Here is a 17,919-nt window from a genome sequence, read left to right on the forward strand (position 1 = left end):
CTGGAACTTTATACCATATCATATTTTCTCTCGTTTTGGTGGCTTTACTTTTATTTTAAATTGTAATTACAATGTTGAGAAACTCCCTGTAAAGCTTTCATCCTTCCATAAGCAGGTCCTCTTAGCGTGGACCCTCATTTATAAACACAACTTCTCACCTCACAAATACCTCATCTGGAACAACAGAGATATTTTATAGAAAAATAAATCACTTTTCCTGGAAACTTGGATCCAGAATGGGATCCTATTGGTGGCTCAGCTGGTTAGTAAAGAGGGACAACTACTTATTTACAACGACTTTATTGCACTATATAATTTTCCAATCAGTGTTCAGGAATTCTCAATGGTGCTTGGTGCCATACCCTCAGGGACTTTAATGTTATATAAAAACACTGACAGCTCGATCTCTACCTCAGTCACGCTCCCTGATCCAGCTGAGTCACCAATAGGAAAAATCTGCTTTTCACAGGAACTTGGTAACAGCAATAAGAGAATACGTAGTTTATTCCAAGAAGATATCGTCTCTCTCCCATATATAACATCTTATTGGAACCGATTTGTTCCAGATATGAAGTGGAAGACAGTCTGGATGGTCCCCCATAAATATTTGATTGTAAATAAGGTGAAAGAAGTCTCTTTTAAAATTCTACATAAATGTTATCCAGCCAGTCACTACATGGTCAAATTTAAAAGGGACATAAATACTAATTGTACTTTCTGTGGGGATCATCCAGAAACGGTGACACATCTTTTTTGGTACTGTTCTTTTACACAGAGATTCTGGAAGGAATTTAGCAGCTTTGTTATTGTCCATATTTTAAGGGAGTTTTCTTTACGATGGGAAAATGTTTTATTCTGTTTCTTTAAGTTCCCCAAGAAGTATGAGAAATGTTTTTTTATGATAAATTTCTTAATACTTTTAGCTGAATTTTTTATCCATAAATGTAAGTTTACTAACAAAACACCATATTTCTGTCATTATTTTAAGGATGTGAAAATGTACATACAATCAATATCAGACTGCACCAACAAAAAGGCTCAAAACAATTTATGTATGTGAATTTTTGCGTGTATTCTTATAATTGTTACCTTTTTCTTTTACCCCTGGCTTTGTGTGTTCATGTTCTGTTGTTTTGTATACTTCATCTGTTCGTATGTTGTATACTCATTGTTTGTTAAATAAAGTTTATTTTAAAAAATTTTTTTAAAAAAGCGTGCGGTCGCTGGGACACAGCTTGCGTCTGCGTCGTGACGTTGTACGAGCGCTCTTAGTAGTCATAGTAACAGTACTTCGTCTCTCATCCGAGCCGGAGCACGCGCTGCGTAATCGTGCCCGCTGCCGCCTCATGGAGCCTCCGCTCCACGCCCCGGCGCGCGGCAGCTGCACAGCCGCGATCCACGCACCGAGCCCCGGCTTGCTCCGCGCCGAGCCCCGGAGGAGGTCAGAGGACCTGGCAGCACGCGGACAGCACCGCTACTGCAGTACTACGACAGAGTACACGCTGAGAGTACACAGGTGAGCCAGCAGCGCCCACCTGGACTCCATCCAGCAGCAGGAGTACTACTGCAGTACTACAGGAGGTCAGTGTAAGTACTACTGCAGTACTACTGCAGTACCACAGCAGTACTGTAGTACTATAGCAGTGTCAAAGCAGTACTTAAATACCACAGCAGTAGTTGGAGGCCGTGCTGTGCTGGGTGGAGATAAGCTGATAATTGTCTGAGCGGATATTCTGCTGCAGATGGGGAGCACGGCTGAGAGGAGGGAGGAGGAGGAGGAGAGGAGCGACAGGAGGAAGAGGAGGAGACCGCTGAGGCTCCACATGCCTGTAAGTGTGTGTGTGTGTGTGTGTGTGTGTGTCTCATATCATAACATCGCCAACAGAGGTACAGCAAATGTTGCTCGGAGACCAGGGGAGGGGCTTAGGTCCCTCATCAGACCAGTGTGTGAGGAGGTGGGCGGGGCTAACAGGTGCAGCCTTGTGTGAAATCAGACAGAAACTTAAAACAGTCGAGTCAGCATCGCTCCGTCTGATCCCACAGAGATGATGACGAGGCAAGAAGCACGGGCACACACACGCACGCACACACACACACACACACACACACGCATGCACACACAGAGCCGCAGTGACCGGCAGTCAGCAGCTGTTCTGGTTGGAGGACGCTCGTCCATGCAGGACTTCATGTGAACACGCTGAGGACAGGCTTGAGTCCCTGCAGGTTTGAGATGAAGCCACACTGAGTGATGGTGGTGGTGGGCGGGTGAGAGGCGGGTGAGGCCCGGTGGATGGGAGTGTTTGAGGAGTGTTCCTGCTCGTCTCCTCTGGTCTCATGGTCCACACTAACGTCCGTGGCTGACTCCGAACTGCATCACAGACCGCCTCCGTCACCACCCCGGGGCAGCCAAACACTGGCTGATTTAATCTGTTGTCCAACAATTAGCCTGATCCCCAGAGGACAGATTGACCTGGAGTTCACTGAGGGTCACGGGTCAACTCGACTCTCGTCCACCTCTGGAACCACTAAACACACACACACACACACACACACACACACACACACACACACACACACACGCTAGGGGAAGCATTATGTCTATTAGATGTCCCCACAAAGATATGAAAACACGACTGTGTGTGTGTGTGTGTGGATGACACAGTTGGTCTACATCCCAGCCATCCGTTTCCAATGGCAACCAGTGAGACAGGCTGGTGAGAAAGGCAGTGTGCTGGAGGAAGAGGGGCGAGTGAACCCTGATCGCCGCCTTGCAGGATGCCCTCCTCGTGGTGACCTCTGAGCTCTGAGCTCCCCTCGGGAAGAGTGTAGTGGTGAACAATTTTGCTCAGAGGAAGGTGAAGCCGCATCCGCCTGTGCGGGTGTTGCTGCTCGCGGTGTGTCGCCCTCTATGACTTCCTGCTCGTGGATTCGATGACGCTGTAACCTGCAGGACGAGTTTAAAGTTGGGAGACGCAGATGGAGGCGGAGTTTGATCTCAGACTCTCAGACCAGCTGAAACCAGAGTTTATGCTTCAACCGGCTCAGCAGATGTTTGCTGATAATTTCAGCCTGCTCCCTCGTCGCCCTCATGTTTACCTCCCAAACTGTCCCATGATGCAACAGGAGAGGAGGCTGGTCCTCAGCATGCCAGGCGTCTGAGTTTCCGCTTCGCTCTGCAGTTCAGCAGTTCAGCGTTATCGTCTCTGTGTTGCTGCAGGACCTGAGCGTCTTCACCATGCCCTTCCTGGACGGAGACCCGGGCCGAGCCGAGAGGGACGGCGGCAGTAAGGTAACGCCATGTTTAATTTAACCTGACCCCGATTTGATTTCAGAGTAGAGGGAATCACATTCGTGTGCAGCGTACCGAGCCCGGGCCTGAGTCAGTCCAGTGCTTTCTTTCCTCTCAGCACCAAACTGTAGATTTTGTCACTCCTAATATTGTAGCCAGGATGGATTGTTTCACCTGCATGGAGACCTTTGACCTCATGTTGTCACAGCCAAACCTTCCAAACACCAGCGCCACACCTCAGATCCACTGCGGACCTTTAATCTGCTTAAAGACATAAAGATGCTCGTGAATAGTCTTGGAGTCAATGGTCCAATGACTGTGTGTAGGATGTATATAACCTGCTGCACAAGTGTCCTGGGGGGAGGCATGGCTACGCACAGGTGGGAAAGGCGCAGTGGAAGCTTTGAGTTGTTGTGTAAAGGAAGGCGATCGCTCAATCAGTCACGTGATTATTGGACTAACACTTTGGTCCCTTTAAAAAGAGGCTGGCACATGTTAAAGCGCTGACACTCCTAAACCCTCATCCAGTCTGAATGTGGCCACCTCGACTGCACGCTGAGTCTGCACGTTGTCACGTTGTGTCCATTACATAACTACAGCTGGAATATGTTTCAGTGAACGGGTAAAAAAACCAAACTTGTGTCCGTGTCCAAATATAAATGGACCTGAATGTATGATGTAAACAGAACTGGTCCTAGCAGGGAACCCTGAGGAGCAGCATGTCCAGCTGTGTGCTGACGTCACACAGCTGTTCTCCAGCTGTTCCACAGCAGAACAGATCCAGTTAGGAAGGTTTACCATCATGGCTTCCTCCCATCCAGCAGGGGGAGCCCGTGTGCCACTCTGCCAGCCCCACCAGGAGCTTCTTCCATCGGTCTCCCTTCAGCCGACCCTCCAGCCCACGCTCCGCCCCCGCCAGGACCTCCAGCTCCAAGACCAGCCCCAGCTCTCCTAAAACCATCTTCCCCTACCAGCCCGGACCCCCGCAGCTGGACTCACCGCCCAGATCCCCACGCAGGTAAATAAACACACCTGAACACACACACAAACATGAAAAGTGACACTCGGAGATTTATCTTTAAAGAGACTCACACTGCACTGTGTGTGTGTGTCAGGCTAAGTTTCAGTGGGATCTTCAGGTCTGCCTCCAGGGATTCAAACCATCAACCCTCATCCTCCCCCGTCAGCATCAAACTGTTCAGCCGCAACAAGAGAGACAAGGCCAGAAGTACAGTGTGTGAGTGTGTTATTGTATAGTGTAACAGTAGAGCCTGACGCAGGAGTGTTTTAGTGTTTGTGGAAACGCATGCATTCACCTGCACACACACAGAACCTGGAGTGTGTCCTGTCTCTGTGCACCTTTCGCACCATCTAGTGGTCGTGTAATTGAGCCAAGAGAACAAACAGCAAAGCCGATTCTCCGCCCAGATGTAATAATGTTCAAAGGTAGGCTGTAAGAACACACCTGAGATTTTAAAGTTTCAGGTAAATGACTCAGCAGATCAGGACCTCCTCCTCTTCCTCACTTGCTGCTTTCAAACTGTCAATCTTCTCCTGACTCAAGTGTTTCAGTGATCAGGTGAGCTAAGAGGAACGCTAACATAGAAATCAGCACAGAGTAAAGCTAAAGGTGGACACTGGGGCCAGAGACTTCATTATCTCCATGTATCCATCGCCTGGAGTCACAGACAGGAGCTGAAGCTGTCTCTGAGTCAGACTCGGACCTCAGACCTCAGACTTCAGACCTCAGACTCAGACCTCAGACTCAGACCTCAGAGTCAGACTCAGACCTCAGACTTCAGACTCAGACCTCAGACTCAGACCTCAGACTTCAGACTTCAGACTCAGACCTCAGACTCAGACCTCAGACCTCAGACCTCAGACTCAGACCTCAGACTTCAGACTTCAGACTCAAGACCTCAGACTCAGACCTCAGTCTTCAGACTCAGACCTCAGACTCAGACCTCAGACCTCAGACTCAGACTTCAGACTCAGACCTCAGACTTCAGACTCAGACCTCAGACCTCAGAGTCAGACTCAGACCTCAGACTCAGACTTCAGACTCAGACTTCAGACCTCAGACTCAGACCTCAGACTCAGACCTCAGAGTCAGACTCAGACCTCAGTCTTCAGACTCAGACCTCAGACTCAGACCTCAGACTCAGACTTCAGACTCAGACCTCAGACCTCAGACTCAGACCTCAGACTCAGACTTCAGACTCAGACCTCAGACTTCAGACTCAGACCTCAGACCTCAGACTTCATACCTCAGACTCAGACCTCAGACTCGGACCTCAGAGTCAGACTCGGACTTCAGACTCAGACCTCAGACTTCAGACTTCAGACTTCAGACCTCGGACCTCAGACCTCAGAGTCAGAGTCAGACTCAGACCTCAGAGTCAGACCTCGGACCTCAGAGTCAGAGTCAGACCTCAGAGTAAGACTCAGACCTCAGACTTCAGACTCAGACCTCAGACTCAGACCTCAGACCTCAGACTCAGACTTCAGACTCAAGACCTCAGACCTCAGACTCAGACCTCAGAGTCAGACTCAGACCTCAGACTTCAGACTCAGACCTCAGACTCAGACCTCAGACTTCAGACTCAGACCTCAGACTCAGACCTCAGACCTCAGACTCAGACCTCAGACTTCAGACTTCAGACTTCAGACTCAAGACCTCAGACTCAGACCTCAGTCTTCAGACTCAGACCTCAGACTCAGACCTCAGACCTCAGACCTCAGACTCAGACCTCAGACTCAGACTTCAGACTCAGACCTCAGACTTCAGACTCAGACCTCAGACCTCAGACTTCATACCTCAGACTCAGACCTCAGACTCTGACCTCAGAGTCAGACTCGGACTTCAGACTCAGACCTCAGACTTCAGACTTCAGACTTCAGACCTCGGACCTCAGACCTCAGACCTCAGAGTCAGAGTCAGACTCAGATCTCAGAGTCAGACCTCGGACCTCAGAGTCAGAGTCAGAGTCAGACCTCAGAGTAAGACTCAGACCTCAGACTTCAGACTCAGACCTCAGACTTGGCCCTCAGACTTCAGACTCAGACCTCAGACCTCAGACCTCAGACTCAGACCTCAGACCTCAGACTCAGACTTCAGACTTCAGACTCAAGACCTCAGACCTCAGACCTCAGAGTCAGACTCAGACCTCAGACCTCAGACTTCAGACTCAGACCTCAGACTCAGACCTCAGACTTCAGACTTCAGACTTCAGACTCAAGACCTCAGACTCAGACTTCAGACTCAGACCTCAGACTTCAGACTCAGACCTCAGACCTCAGACTTCATACCTCAGACTCAGACCTCAGACTCGGACCTCAGAGTCAGACTCGGACCTCAGAGTCAGACTCAGACTCAGACTTCAGCCTCAGACTCAGACCTCAGACCTCGGACCTCAGAGTAAGACTCAGACCTCAGACCTCAGACCTCAGACTTCAGACTCAGACCTCAGACTTGGCCCTCAGACTTCAGACTTCAGACTCAGACCTCAGACCTCAGACTCAGACCTCAGACCTCAGACCTCAGACTTAGACTTCAGACTCAGACCTCAGACTCAGACCTCAGACTCAGACCTCAGACTCAGACCTCAGACCTCAGACTCAGACTTCAGATGTCTGTGAAGGTTCCCAGTCATCCAGGTCATTGTAGTCTAAGGAGCTTCAGAACTGAAGAAGCTTCTCGGATGAGAGGTGAAACGTCTTCAAGCCACTTAAAGAAGTCCAAACGCTTTTCTTTCCAAGCTCCTTAGACTACAGACTCAGACTTTAGAGTCAGACCTCAGACTCAGACCTCAGACTCAGACCTCAGACTTCGCGTTTATCGCTGGATCACTTCCGCCGGCTGCTGTGAGTGTGAGCAGCCTGAATGCAATCAATGCTCCGGATATTAAAAGTCAATTCAGACTCTATTAGAGGGAATAAATCAGCTTAGCAGCTGCTGTTATTAACACAGGCCCTCACACACACACTCCCTCTGCCCCTCGCCGCCCCTCCCGGGTGAATTTCCGGAGCAGGGCTTGGCGTCTCTTCAGTCGGAGCGTTTGGCAGCTCGGGCTCGCTCTCACACGTGCTCGTGCTGCAGAGGACTGCGGTGGACTCTAACCTGGAACTGTGACGTAACCCTACAATCCTCTAAAACATTCTGCAAAAAAGCCCATAATGTGAGGGTGCACTCACACTTAGTCCCCACTGCAGGGCTCATAAGCCTCAAACCTGCAGCCTCTCTAACGTCCAGCAGGGTGTGACTCTGATTGGTCAATGATGTCAGAGCTGGTGGTCTCGCGCTGATTGAATGAAGTTTAACTTTGTTCTCAATAGAAGGAAAACAATCATGCGATGATTCTGGGCAGGGTTACTCTGTGATTGACAGGCTTCTTTCTTGGTTTAGCTTTAAAAAAGCTTTTATTTTGGTAGTTCAGAGGTCTTTTTCCTGCAGACTTCCTCTCGGTGAACAACTGGATGGATGCTTGTTACAGGAGGAGACCCGGGTGTCCTAGGAGATGAAGGGGGTGGGTGGAGCATAGGGAGGTCTGAGCGTGTCTGTCTACGCTGTTGGTGGGTTAAAGTTGAATGACTGACCTTTAGTTTCTATGGTAACAGCCAACATGGGGCTGGTTAGCCTGCTAGCTGAAGCTGATGTCTTCATCACGCTGGCATGACACACAGCGTCCACACACGGAGCGTTGCCTCAGTAACGCTCGTATTTACCAGTACTCTCATTGGCCTCAGAATTCAGAAAACATTACCTCAGGACCCGCCCACTTTGTGTCGCTAGCTTCCAGTGTCTGTGACTTCTGGGGTCACGCTGAGTTTTGCCCGGAGCAGGGTTGGTATCTCTGCGAGCCCAGCTGTGGGAGGTCCTGCTGGGGGCGGAGCCTGAGCCTCTCAGAGTCTGCGGTTCAGAATGACCCAGCGAGGCTGTGACAGCTGATCCGTGCTGGTGCCGGCGCCCCGCTGCTGTGTAAGTAAACAGTGACCTGATATTAGAAAGCTGCCGCTGTATCCGCCTCATGATCCTGTAACTGTGATCCTTCAAAACCGCAGTGCGGCGCCTCGGGCTGGGCGGAGCAGAGAGCGCCTTTGTTCCCGTCTCACGCTGTGACCACCTGCAGCATGAACTCACGGCCTTTTTCCCACACTGCAGGAAGCGTGGACGTCACCGACGTCGGAGCGCTCTGAGGACTTACTGTGGAAATAATACACGTTACATCATCATGGCCTGATTTCACACCGCAGCAGCTTCACAGCCGTGTTCGAAGCCTCAGACCTGTGACATCACCAGGGAGTCAGATACACACCACGAACGCTCGTTACGGTCTCACTGCCGCTCGCTCATGTCATGTTGTTATCTCCTCACCAATCAGATCTCAGGTTTGTCTTTCCTGATGAGCGTCAGTAAGAAACAAGACACTTTATTAGGTACACCTGTTTGTAGCGTGGCGGAAGCTGCCGGAAGTGTTCCTCAGAGGCTTCGGTCCATGATGGGATGACATCATCATGACATCATCACACTGATGATCCCACAGGTGAAATCTGTGAGTGTGGAGGCGTCCGAGTCCAGCGACCTCAGCCGCCGCTCACGTCCCCGTATGTCAAACGGTCCCTCTGTGGCGGTGACGCTCACAGTGATGACCCAGTTTATCACAGACTTTGATGCATGTTTGTGACCTCACAGCGCGTTAGCTTCAGTCAGAGCACAGAGCGAGACTCCACCCCCTTCCTCCTCCTCCCCTCCTCCCCTCCTGCTCCTCCTCCCTCAGAGAGGCTCAGTCTGACTGTAGCTCCACAGTGTTTTTCAGTGCAGGCAGCAGAGGGAGGCATGGCTACCACACACACAGAGTGAGCTCTGATACTCTGCGGGGCTCAAACAGTCTGAGGACTCTGCAGGACGAACACGTCCGTTCACCTGTCCGTCTCCCCGTCTCTGTGTGACTCAACAGGACGTCGGGACTTTTTGCGGACTTGAACTTCCTGCCTGGACTTTGACGACAGCACTTTCTCCTCCTCTGCCGTCCTTCAGGCTTTAAACTGAACTCTGTAAGAAAAACACTGAAAACTTAAAACTGACGGACCCTGCAGCAGCCAATCAGAACGCAGCTATTGTCTTCAGAGCCTCAGGATTGGCTGACAGCTCCTGACTTTTGACCTGAGCTCAGTTTGTGCAGTTCTAGTGAAACACACTCTGCAGGTTTGATGTGGTTTATGCTGTTTGAGTGTTTCCTGTTTCCACTCGAGGAGCAAAGATGAATTTGTATTTTTAAACCAGTGAATGAAATCCAGACTTTACTTACAGTGTTTTACTCATTTGGTTATTAACTGTTTATAACCGTCGCCGCTTTGAAGGAGACGTTTGATTTAGCTTTGAGTGTTTTTGATGGCGATGAGGCGTCTGAGCAGCCTGGTGCTGAGGAAGTGGAAGGAGAAGGAGCGATGGACAGGGAGGAGGAGGAGCGAGCCGTACGCAGGAGGAAACGAGGAGGAGGAAGACGAGGGGGAGGAGACGAAGAAAGAGAACAGGGACAGACTGACGTACGGACGGATGATGAGGAGGAAGTCTGAACCGTGTGGAGCGACGGAGGAGGACCAAACAGAGGAGAAGAAGAAGAGCGGCGCACGGAGAGAGCGCAGGACGTATGAGCCCAGCGTGGAGGAGGAGGAGGTCAGGAGAGACAGGAGGAGGGCGGAGCCGGGCAGAGGGAGAGAGAGGAGGAAGTCCACGTCATGGTTAATGGCGGAGGACCGAGCGGCAGGCCAGGCGGACGGGACGAAGCTGAGGCGGCGGTCAGAGCCCTGCGGCGTGCTGCACGTGCAGCTGCTTCCTCTGTCCGGCAGGAGGAGGCGGGAGCTGCTGCAGAGGAGGACAGGCCGCCGCGCCTCCTGCAGCGAGGAGGAGGAGTGTCATATGACCAGGGGCCGGTCGGACCCCGTCGGGCCGCTCGACTACAGTAAGCAGAACACTGCACGGTGGTTTATCGACCCGCCTCCCCACGAGGGCACCTCCTGCTGCAGCTCTGCACCTCCTCCTGTTGCAGGGACCCACAGCCTCACTGCTGCAGGGTCCCTGGTGGTCTCAGGTGTGTGTGCAGGTGCAGCTCTCAGGCGCTCTGGTCTCGGCCAACACGGCGTCTGCCGATCAGTCCAGAGCTGCAGGAGGAGGCGAGACGGGCTCGTTAGATCAGGTCTGTGTGGGATCAATCAGAGTTAACGGTCTTAAAGGCTGTAGACTGAGCTGTAGACTGAGCTGTGTCCTCACGCGGGACGAGAAAAAAATGTATCTGTAAACGTGATCACAGAGTTTAGTACAGAAGGTCACGTAGAGCAGGAAGTGTCCGGAGCCCGAGGAAAACAGTTCACACGTTTGATTCAGGATATTTCTAACTTTAGAGATGTTGCACAAATGGAAGAAAGCAGTCTTACATATTTGTTTAATATGTGCGTTGAAGGACATGTCCTGGTCAAAAATGACTCCAAGGTTCCTCACAGCGTTACTGGAGGCCAAGGTAATGCCATCCAGAGTAAGGATCTGGTTAGATACCATATTTCTAAGCTTTTCAGGGCCGAGTACAACAACCTCAGTTTGATCTGAATTAAGAAGCAGAAAGTTAGCGGCCATCCAGGTCTTTATGTCTTTAAGACATTCCTGCAGTTTAACTCATTGGTGTGTGTTATCTGGCTTCATGGACAGATAGAGCTGGGTGTCATCTGCATAGCAGTGTAAATGTATACTATGTCTTCTAATGATGCTGCCTAGGGGGAAGCATGTATAATGTAAACAGAATTGGTCCTAGCACTGAACCCTGTGGAACTCCATAATTAACCTCAGTGTGTGAAGAGGACTCTCCATTTACATGCACAAACTGGAGTCTGAGCATGTTCATGAGCTCAGGTGAGCGCCAGGTTAGCCGGTCCTCACATCAGCTCTGCTCAGGGCCTCTGTTCACCTGTGTGTGTGTGTGTGTGTGTGTGTGTGTGTGTGCATGTGTGTGTGTGTGTGCGTGCGCGTGTGCGTGTGTGTGTGTGTGCGTGTGTGTGTGTGTGTGCGCGTGTGTGTGTGTGTGTGTGTGTGTGCGTGTGTGTGTGTGTGCGTGTGTGTGTGTGTGTGTGTGTGTGTGCGCGCGTGTGTGTGTGTGTGTGGGTGAGAGAGAGATCTGGGTGCCTGGGAACTAAGAAAGGCTGCAACACAAATGTCACCCTGTCATGCCGCTGCGGTCCGCCTCAGCGTGCGTCACGGCGCCGTAGATCTTTTCAGCAGAACTGAGCCTGTAATCAGTGTTTGTGTGATCAGCTGATAGTGTCGCCATGACCTCACAGCAGCGTGGACACGCCCACACACACAGAACAATCATTACAACTTTATTGGTCCAGCACGCACTTACAGATACAGTACAGTGTGAGTCACAGAGCAGGCGGCGGAGGGAGGAGCAGCAGCCTGTGGACACACAGGTGGAGGTGCTGGAGATGAAGCAGGTGGAGACTGGCAGCAGATGTGATGAGGTCAGAGCAGGAGGAGCAGCGTGAAGCCACCTAACTCCACCACTTCCTCAGCTTCCATCCAGCCCTGTGGTTACTGGGGTCAGAGGTCAGACTCTGACCCAGAGTGTGACTGCGGCACCGCGAACATCTTTGATACTGTCTGTGGTTAGAACGTGACCCTAAATGTCCAGCAGTGCATTGTGGGACGTGTAGTCTGCAGTGATCTGGGCCTGAAAGGACTCACACGTTCACAGCGCTCTCTCAGAAACGTTTGGTCCTCCTTAATTCAGACAGTTTGAGCCCTGACTGTGTGTGTGTGTCTGTGTGTGTGTCTGTGTGTGTGTGTGCGTGCATGTGTGCGCATGTGTGGTCCTCTCTCTAATCTGTTAAAGTGCCGTCACTTTGTGTTCCCCCCAGCACTGTGTAGAGTTTCCTATTAGAGCAGATTGCTGTGTGTGTGGGAAGTACAAGCTAACCTACATTATTAAACACACACACACACACACACACACACACACACACACACACACACACACACACACACACACACAGAGCACTGAATGTTCTCTGCTTTTGTTGCCGGCACGTTCACATCTTTCTGTGCACAAACAGACGTGACCTGCCAGCAGCAGGCGGGCAGATAAGAGGCGGGGCGTCTGGGTGACGAAGGGCACTCTGCTCTTCATCGCTCGCTCTCCGCGTCATTTGTCCTGCCCGTAAGAAGCCCCGCCCCCTTTTAAAAGATAAGCTCAGAGATGCAAACACATGTTACAGCAGCAGACGCACAGGCCAGCGATAAATGTTACACTCAACAACCACACAGTACACACAGTACGAGCAGTATAATCACATAGAAACGTGTAAGTATGTTGGTGCAGTGCAGTAGGAACAGCAGGTACTGAGACATGTACAGAGCTGGAGGCGGGTCCTCCTGCTCGGTCTGGAGGCGGGTCCTCCTGCTCGGTCAGGTCCTCCTGCTCGGTCAGGTCCCTGTACTCCGTGTTGTCCCATCAGCAGCGACACTCATGAGGGGCAGCACATCCGGATTCTAAAAATCAGAGGTTTTGTGTGTGTCACAGATGATGCAGTGACCCTGAACCTCCTGCAGGAGGCAACGTCTGCTCACTTACTCCTGAAGCCTCACTGACCGCTCCTCCTTCTCCTCTCTCCCCCCATTTCACCCCCCCCTCTCATTTCCTTCTCCTTACTTCTCTGTTCTTCTTCATCTCCTCCTCCTACTTCCTGTTTTTCTCCTCCTGTCTTCATTTTCTCGCCTCCTCCTTTCTTCCTTCCTTCCCTCTTTTCTTTATAATTAATTCTTTCTGATTTTTCCTCCTTTCACTTCTCCTCATCCTCCTTCCTCTCCTTCCAGCCTACAGTCTGTCCTCCCCTCCTCCCCCTTCTGCTCCTCCGGTCTCTCGTCAGGAGGAGGCGAGTGTTTTCCATCTGGAGACGTACCTGACGGAGCCGAGGCGTCCGGAGACCAGGAGGCTGCGCTCCTTCTCCTCGCCCCCCGACACCGGCCAGCGAGTCTCTACGTTCTCCTCCGCCTCCTTCACCTCCCTTTCCTCCTCCTCCTGCTGTCAGAAGCCTCCACCGGCCCCGCCTCCTGTGGCATCTCCTCCTCCTGCTCCCCCTGTTGGGACGCTGGTGAGTGCGGAGCGTTTATTGATCCTCTATGTTTGCTGGATGGTGTCTCACCTTTTATTTATTTACATTTATTATTTTAAAAACGAAACACGTTTAATCAGAAATCAAAGAAAACCAGAGGAAACGCTCCAAAACCCTGAGCTCCGGCTCTCATCGGCCGTTTCCGGTCATCTCCGGCTCTCATCGGCTGTTTCCGTCAACCCAGCGCGGGGATGCTGAGGCGCACGCAAGTTCGCGTCAAGTTCACACAGATAATTAGGCAGGAACAGGAAGTTGTACTTTCAAAATAAACTCAACCAGCTGGTGTTTTAAAAACAGGTGAATTTTAATGGGACAAGCTGGAGCTCTGCATTTGTCATCTGTGTTTGAAATTAAATATATTTATAACAGAAAAATTCAGGTACAGGACAACAGTGACTATAGAAAACAGAGCTGGTTCCATTTTAATTAAGTTATAAAACTAAAATGCTTTATAAAGAAAACCAAAAACATCCTGGCGGTGCTGAAACGTTTTGGTAAGATAAATGAAAGTTTCCAGTCTTTCACTTTCGGTTCTTTTTCTGATTATTATTTATTATAAGTTAACAAAAAAATAAACTAATATAGTCTAAAAACGCGCTTTTTTTCTCCTATGCTTTTGTTGTGAAATGTCGCACCGGAAGTGCCACCTGTTAGCTCCGCGAGCTTGTTAGCGGCTGCGGCTCCGGTGGTCGCGGCTGCTGTTTCAACCTGAAGCCGACTGAAGACGGACGTTTACCGGCACAGCAGGTTCTCCGGGGCGCACACGGGATGAAGCCGTGAGTGTCCCGCTGATCCCCGGATACGAACCCCGAGGCGGACCGGAGCGGAGGAGGAGGACAGACGGTTTGATGAGCGGCGGCTGTCGGGTACGCGCTAACGTCACTGTCGTTAGCACTGATTTCTCCGCAGCAGAAGCGCGTTCAGGAATCAGCGGTGTTGACGCGAAAGCGCCGCCGTTTCATGTCCGTCACACCTGGGCCGCTGACACTCCACCGCGGCGACGGGGACACGTGACCCCGGCGATCGGCTCCCGCCACACCACGCTTAATGACACGGAGGCGTGACCGCGTGCTCACCGGAAGATGCCCCGTGACAGCGCAGGCCCCCACACCCACTCCCACACCAGTTGCCCTCCTTCATTAAACACGCTCACAGCTGCTGCAGGTAGCATTCACCTGGCAGATGCAGGTGGGCATTGACGTCATGTTAGAAAACAATCCAATCAGCAGCTGCCCTGTTAAAGGTACAGGCTGGAGTCACCCTCTGCAGACTGTAGCTCATACTTCCACCAGCAGGAGGCAGATTTTACCCGAAGGGTTGTATCAGCAGTAGAAGGAGTTTAACCCTAGTTTAATGTTAATTTGTGAAACTGATTAAATGGTTAATCAGCGTCAGAGTGGGTGATGATCAGGGTCAGAGTGGGCGATGATCAGGGGTCACAGTGGGTTGGAGTGCGTGTTACTTGTGTGGGCATTTTCTGAGTGGACTGTGTGGATCTTCACACTGAACAGCCACAGAAACATGCCGTCTTTGAACCATGAAATTTCTCCTGGAAGTATAAATATTGGAGTGTTTCTCTGCACAGTGTGTGTGTGTGTGTCAGGTGTGACGTTGGCAGTAAACCTGCACACGGAGCAAAGATGGGCGGGCAGCTGAACACCTGTGCCGTGTCCTTGTCTGCAGGTGGAGGTTGCAGACACCATGTCGGAGCAGCCGGACCCCGATGATGCCGGTAAGACCCTGAGCTGAGGCGAGCTGTCCGTATCAGCCTGTCACGAGTCTGTGTGCTGCCTGATGATCAGCATCGATGAAGGACAGCCGTCCTTTTACAGATGTTACAAACAGCTGGAGCGGCCCGTCCCTGGCGACTGGGCTGCAGCGTGACTCGCTCCGACGTGATTGGCAGGAGGAGACGCTCACAGAGCTGCAGCTTGTTAAAGATATAAGTTACATGTAATGATGTAAAGATGAGGAGGGATTAAACGTGGCAGAAACATTCAGGTAACACTGAAAATCATCCTCCAGCAGAGGGACCTGTGAACCGGTGACGTCCAGTCAAAAGCCTTGGGTTTCACCCAGAGGCTAAAAGCGTCTGACGTCATCATCCTGCAGCTGGCAGGGCAACCAGCCGTCAGCTGTTCTGTTGTCAGGGCAACAGACGGCTTTAGAGACCAGCTCAGCTGATCAGTGTGTTGAAATCACCGTGGCAACCAGCTCATGGAGATTACTGTCGTGTGGCGCACACACACTGAGGTTTTTTCTGTTAATGCTGTTATGATAATCTGAAGGGCGAGCAAGTCACTTTCTCTCTGTGACTCAGCAGGAAGTGATGTAAGACTGCAGGTGTGGATATCTGGGGTGTACAGAGGTGCTGACCTCAGATCTGTGTCTCTGCAGCGTCCGAGGCGTCGGAGAGAGACATCTACATGCGCTTCATGAAGTGCCACAAGTGCTACGACATCATCCCCACAAGCTCCAAGCTGGTGGTGTTCGACACCACGCTGCAGGTGAGACGCCGGGGCGGCACGCCACAGCCTCCGTCGCCACTGAAAACTTTAATCAGTGTGTGTGTGAGCAGAGACACGCCCACACGGCCATCAGTGACTGATTATTGGTTATTAGACCGTCGCTGATTATCGGTCCGGTCTGTCTCCCTGCTGTTTCAGGTGAAGAAGGCGTTCTTCGCTCTGGTGGCCAACGGCGTGCGAGCCGCTCCGCTGTGGGAGAGCAAGAAGCAAAGCTTTGTGGGTAAGATTCACAGCAAGACACACCACCTTTCAAAATAAAAGCTTCTTTGTGAAAATAATAATCTTTGGATGGACCCAGAAAACGGTCAGCTCAGTGACCTCACTTCCTGTACGTGAATAAAACCTGAGTAATGAACTGAATTAATCACCTGATCATACCTGAGGTCACATCCTGCACGTGCGCTCGAGACAGGAAGTGCATCCACGCTTTCAGCAGTAATTCGTGAAACCATTCATGCTGGTCAATAATTTCCTCACCTGTGGACAAGCTCCGCCCCCAGTCGGAGGTGCTCACTCAGGACTGGCAACCAGTGGGCGGAGGCCGAGATGGCAGAGCCGGAGTGTGAGCGACAGCGTGACACTCATCGGCAGGTGGAGTCACCTGACTCACCTGTGGTTACCTGGTTACCTTCAGAGGAAATCAGGCTGCTTGTGTATCAGAGAAAGTCACACCCACACATAGGGTTGCTACGATTAGTCGACTATTAAATCGTAGTCGACGCGTCGTTTGAAGCTTTGTAAGATCACAAAAGACGCAGGAATAAGTAGCAGGATTTAAGAGTGTAATAACGGACTGAAACAGAAGATGGCAGCACTGCATGTACAAGGATGCCAGCTGCCGTTAAACCCCGAAGAAGAAGAAGCAGTGTCCCAGAATTCATAGCGCAGCCCAGCTCAGTTTCCAACAATGGCGGCAGCTAGCTAGTTTTAATATTACTCTTATTATTCTTTCTGGGTCACAAAATAAACGTTGAACATATTTTCAGCCGAGAATGTAGCTGTGTAAACCTCAAATATCTGCTCAGTTTATCAGGACACCACATATTTTCAAAAGCGCTCCGACGTTTTCGGAGACGTCTGTTACCCACTAGCTCGATAGCTAGCCGGGGGCTAGGCTAACTAGAGCCGTGAGAACACTGGACTCCCGGCAAATCGTTTTCAAACCCACCGCCGTCTTTCGCTACTCAGGTTAAACATGATATATGAGTCACTTAGATAACTTAAAATGTTATTGTTTGGCTTTTTTTTAGTATTTTATTTGTTCCTGAGTAAATCGGTTTGGCTGAGATTAAAGTTATAGTTTTTACACAGCTGAATAAACTCAAGCAGACAGCTGGGGCCCGTTCTTCGTACCTCGCTAAGTAGGTTAGCCGGATTAGATTGTTGACGATTTCGCGTGATCCTGGATCAGTCGGTTCCCCGAAGCTCATCCGGGACTTGCTGTCATAGCAACAGAGCCGTAAGCGTAAACCTGCTGGGGAGCAGGTTTACTTTATGTAAACAGGATTAGATCGCGGCCACGCAGGTATGTCCGCGTCATTCATACGAAAGCAACAGCGATATTCCACCACTGTTTCACCATAAATAAATATTATCAATGTAACTAAAGATAATGCAGCACTTGATCCTTTTATTGATTTCACACAGATACATACAGGTCATTTCCTAAAAAAGGGAAATGTACTATTAACATTCTATTACATGTATGTGATTATTACAGATTTAATTCATATTTTAGAGTAGTAATTGTAAATTACTTCATGTAATCAAGATGAGAGACCACGGCTATAAAAGCGAAGGTGGATTTGGGAAGTCTGTCGCAGCCATGTCCTGTCCGTATACGCGAGCCACCCATTGCGGAAGGTGCAAGATTGATAAGGAGAGTCCTCAGAATTCAGCGTATATTGCGGGACAGACAGGATCCTTTAGCTCAGCGCGACA

At 50.7% G+C, this 17,919-nt stretch overlaps 1 protein-coding gene across 8 annotated transcripts in view; it reads left to right on the forward strand.

Annotated features, from left to right (window-relative positions):
* Window positions 1–1,289: 1,289 nt before the first annotated feature.
* Window positions 1,290–17,919, forward strand: part of LOC101482213 (5'-AMP-activated protein kinase subunit gamma-1) — a 23,761-nt gene continuing 7,131 nt past the window's right edge. Inside the window, exons 1-9 of one of the 8 annotated variants that reach the window (XM_024803754.2) lie at window positions 1,290–1,587; window positions 1,743–1,829; window positions 3,218–3,289; window positions 4,111–4,307; window positions 4,405–4,526; window positions 13,152–13,429; window positions 15,134–15,182; window positions 15,848–15,957; window positions 16,117–16,198. In XM_024803754.2, the coding sequence (XP_024659522.2) occupies window positions 1,743–1,829; window positions 3,218–3,289; window positions 4,111–4,307; window positions 4,405–4,526; window positions 13,152–13,429; window positions 15,134–15,182; window positions 15,848–15,957; window positions 16,117–16,198 (997 nt within the window). In that variant the 5' untranslated portion in view covers window positions 1,290–1,587. Of the gene's footprint in view, window positions 1,588–1,742; window positions 1,830–3,217; window positions 3,290–4,110; window positions 4,308–4,404; window positions 4,527–9,125; window positions 10,252–13,151; window positions 13,430–13,766; window positions 13,945–14,089; window positions 14,317–15,133; window positions 15,183–15,847; window positions 15,958–16,116; window positions 16,199–17,919 lie in introns of those variants that run through there. The other 7 variants (XM_076888629.1, XM_076888631.1, XM_076888630.1 and 4 more) reach the window with 7 other exon arrangements.

The sequence above is a fragment of the Maylandia zebra genome, linkage group LG9 (assembly GCF_041146795.1).
Source record: "Maylandia zebra isolate NMK-2024a linkage group LG9, Mzebra_GT3a, whole genome shotgun sequence".
NCBI lineage: Eukaryota > Metazoa > Chordata > Actinopteri > Cichliformes > Cichlidae > Maylandia > Maylandia zebra.